Here is a 4,269-nt window from a genome sequence, read left to right on the forward strand (position 1 = left end):
TATCGTAACTGTCGAAAGGTTTTCAAGTTCCGTAGGAAGCCTTTTCAGTTGGTCGCAATCGTAGATCTCCAATACTTGCAGACGCGTAAGGTTTCGTAGAGGTGCTTCTGGAAGAGTTTCCACTTCATCAAATCCTGTAATCCGAAGGTAAGAAAGATTGTGTAGATTTTCCACCGACTCGAGCGAAGGATCGTTGCCTTTCCCCACAGATAATCTTGTAATAGAAGACGGCAGTGGCGTGGGTAATATCAATTTGGGGCAATTATAAAGAGCCAAACTTTGGAGGCAAGAAGGGAGTAGCAGACATTCTGAAGACCATCCTTCCACGTTAGGCATGTTATAAAGTCCGAGTCGAGTCAGTTTTGGGAGTGCGGTAGAAGACCCTACCCAACCAGGCAACATCACACCGGGGTACCCATGAATACGCAAATGTTCGATGTTCGGTTGAGGCTGGAGTGCTTCTAGTACCTCTTTGCTGTTGTTGCATTCAATTTCAACGTCAGACCCACCAACCGGCCACCGTAGGTGTAGCTTTAACAGGCTCCTCTTACTCCTTAAGTTGGCTTTGTAAGCATCCCTGTGATCAACCACATTCTGAATCCCATTTATGGTTAATTCTCCTTCAAGATGGTCTAGCTTTTCCAACTCCTGGATACCAGCAGAGTCACTAAGGGTGTGTTTGTTAAATTTTAACTCATGGAAATGAAAGGAAATAAAATGGGTGGTCCACTATGGAATGGAATGGAATAGAATGGAAAGGAAATAATTTTAAGTGGTATGTGTTTGGTAAACTGGGGAAAAGGAAAAAAAAAACCTGGGGAAAGGAATAATCACGTTTGTTTTCAAAAGCTATGGAAATGAATAATTGTATTGTTGCGGGTCATAGGTGTATTAAGTAGTAAGTTCTATCTATTTATTTCCTTTCCTTTCCTTTCCACAAAAATTTCACCGTTAGCTAGACACAAAAACCTTTTCCATTTCAATAATTTTGTTTCCATATGGAAAAGCTCATTTCCTTTCCATGGGTAAACAAACACCTTATAAACTATGGAAAAGGTGGACCACTCTTATTTTCCTTTCCTTTCCATAGTGTTTCCATCATAACAAACACACACTAAGTTGACTTACGACAAACGTACTTAACTGCTTGAGGCAAGTCAATTCACCGATTCCCAATGGCATGTGAGTCAACATTGGATCCGCCATGTTAATGTCAATGTAAATGTCCCTGCCAATCACTAGTTTTCTGAGCTTCCTCATTTTGCTCAAGTTCTTCGGCAACATTTTAAAATTGTGACATTTCTGTAGGTTCAGGGTCTGTAAATTTATTAGGCAGCAAATAGATTCAGGTAAAACCCTGATTCCAACTTGATAAAGATCAAGGCACCTCAACTGCTTCAAGTTTCCGATTGATGGTGGTAAAGTTGTTAATTTGAAGTTGTAGCTTAGCACTAGTATCTGCAAGTTTCTTAGGTTACAGATGGATTTGGGTAATGATGCAATGTTCATGTTACTGAGGTTGAGATACCTCAAGTGTTTTAAACGACCGAAAATAGGTGGTAGACTACTGAAGGTCCATAAATTGCTGAGATCCAGCACTCTTAAGTACTCAAGTTGTGAAAGCGTTGATACAAAGAGCTCTAAAAGGGAACTGGTTGCACAGTGCTGGAAAAGGATTGTGCGGTAGAATGATTGGGATTTAAAAATTGTGTTCAGAGTTGCTTGCGATGGTGCCGAATCATATGTCACCGATACATGTCTTGCCTTCTGAGGGACATCTCTTATCTCACCAATTTTCACAGACAAACAATCATTGGCCATAACTGAGCATGCAAGATCGTTCATGAGATCGTGCATCTTAAACTTCGTAACGTTTTGCAAAGTTACATCTTCATCCATGTCTTGCAGGAAGAAAGAGCCTTTTAGTAACTCGTTAAAAACTTCACCACCGATGTCTTCCACCTCTATCCCTCCACTAGATTGATAAAACCATTTGCCATCCATTGATGGATCAATTTTGCTTTCTCCATCGTGATAATCTTTTGGATATATGGAGCAATAGGCAAAACACTGCCTCAAGATTGGTGGCAAATGGCTATAACTCAATCTCAACGCAGGTAAGATGGTATTCTCTCCACGTTCTTGAAGAGTCCAAAGTTCGCTGTCTCTTACACATCTCCAAAATTCATCATTTCTGGAGTGCAACAGGCTTCCCAGTGCTTTTACAGCAAGAGGTACGCCTCCACACTTGCTTATAATCTCCTCACCCATTTTTCTCAAGTTTGAAGTGATCTCATCGTTCTCCATACCAAACGCATATTGCTTGAATAGAAGCCAACAATCATGCTTTGGTAGAAAACTGAGTTCATGTGTTGGATTAATGATGCATGTGGTAGAGTCTATAAATGTTTGGAAACGTATAGATTCTACCACTGTGGGGAGACGAGTTGTTACAATGACTGAACTTCCTTCATCTCCACATGTGAGAAGATGAATTATTTTATTCCACTTCTCCCGATCATGGTCCCATACATCATCCAATACCAGCAAAAACTTATTGTTCTTTAATAATTTCCTGAGGTAGTCCTGCATAGGATCTAAGTCGGCAAGATAACATGCTTCTGGACAGAGAGAATCTATCATCATTTTTGTAACTCTTTTGAGACTGAAATCATCGGAGACACAAATCCAAATTTTTTTGTGGAAATAACCATAAACCCACTCATCATTATAGATCAATTGAGCAAGGGTAGTCTTCCCTAAACCACCAATTCCAAGTATGGGACAGATGGAAAGACAATTCTGACTGCGCGCATTGTCTTGCAGTATCTTGACGATACTTTCTCGGTCCTCAACTCTCCCATAGATTACCGGTTCAGTTAGAAAAGAGCTAGTTTCTCGGTCTTGAGTGGAATCTTCAACTCTAACTCCAGAACTCAAAAGAAAAATGTGTCTCTCAGCAGCAATTTCATCAAATATTTGTATAAGCTCTTTAATTCTTTTTCCCAGTTTGTGACGAAACACAACTTGTTTGAAATGAAAACAAGTTGAGAGGGAGTTACTTACTTGGTTACCGCAACTCGGCTCCCCAACCTCTGACTCAATGCGTTGAAATTCTAATGCGCAATCATCCATACTGTCTTCGGCTTCATAAGCAGCATCCTTGAGCTTTCTTAGCCAACCTCTAATCGACTTGTCTTTGATCTGTTTCGCCTCGGCATCGTCAAGAACAGATAGAACAGTAGCCACAGTGCTGGACAGTTTCTCCAAGTCCTTCTTCACACCATATAGTGAACCAAAATCGGTGCTGATCAGAGAAGTTAAATTGGAAAAAAGTAGTTCAACAATGGGAGAAACAAGTACATCGGCCATGTCGTAGTGAAGGGGTGATGATAAATTTTTTGTTATAAGAATGAGAGAAAGATATCGCACAAACACTTGTATAAATAACTGGTTGGACACGAAACAATGGAGAAAAAGTCTCCGTGCTGCATGCGTCACAGAAATGGATGAAGTTGGTGGTCAATGGAAAATTTGGATGAAGTTGGTGGTAAATGGAGAAATTTTCCACACGGCCACTCCGTGAAATTAGTGGAGAAATTGCTTTTACAAAATTATGTCGGCTACTCGTTTTACATTTGAACAATTTTCTCTCTCAACAACTCTCAAGGGCTGTGAAGCAATCAAAGAATAACCGTGCCTTCCATAATGCATGAAAACTTGAAAACTTGATGTCATCAGAGTTGAGGACATATTAGACAATTACAACAAATTATAGAATTTAAATGCATAGTTGTTTCAGAGAGTTAACAACGTTTTTGACAAAACCAGACAAAACCATATATTTAATGATCTAATTGCTCGTGTTTCTCCATCTTTCAGATTCGTCCTATGGAGGTCTCATTGTTCTTTTTGGGGTGTCGCCTTTTGCAACAATTTGTGGTTGATATGTGTGTCAAAATTGAAACAATGAAAATGAGGTATTATCGGGATAATCAACAACATATTAGAGTTGAACTTAACCAATGCATTCAAGATGCATTAAATGCAGGGGAAACATCTTTAGGTGCATTATATTTGTCTTTCTATATTCATATTATTTACTAATTGACATTCTCTTTTTTAATTTTTTATTTTTTGAAAACTAAATTATTTACGCTTACTAGCCATTTGGCCCCGCCTATGGCCGGACTTGCTACATAAATAGCTAATGACTCAAAAACTTAAAGTCTACTTGAATAAATAATATATGTATATTGATAGCTAATG

General features: G+C 39.1%; 1 protein-coding gene across 1 annotated transcript; it reads right to left on the reverse strand.

Moving 5' to 3' along the window:
* Nucleotides 1-984: 984 nt before the first annotated feature.
* Nucleotides 985-3,591, reverse strand: LOC147479787 (putative disease resistance protein RGA1). Its single transcript, XM_086577747.1, has one exon. It carries the CDS (start codon nt 3,370-3,372, stop codon nt 1,099-1,101), a length of 2,274 nt encoding a protein of 757 aa, XP_086433873.1. The 5' UTR covers nt 3,373-3,591; the 3' UTR covers nt 985-1,098.
* Nucleotides 3,592-4,269: the final 678 nt, after the last annotated feature.

This window comes from Coptis chinensis, chromosome 8 (assembly GCF_015680905.1).
Source record: "Coptis chinensis isolate HL-2020 chromosome 8, ASM1568090v1, whole genome shotgun sequence".
Taxonomy (NCBI): domain Eukaryota; kingdom Viridiplantae; phylum Streptophyta; class Magnoliopsida; order Ranunculales; family Ranunculaceae; genus Coptis; species Coptis chinensis.

Bases quoted from the DNA above. Each gene is read 5' to 3' on its own strand.
- LOC147479787 (XM_086577747.1), bottom strand. From the start codon at position 3,372: ATGGCCGATGTACTTGTTTCTCCCATTGTTGAACTACTTTTTTCCAAT.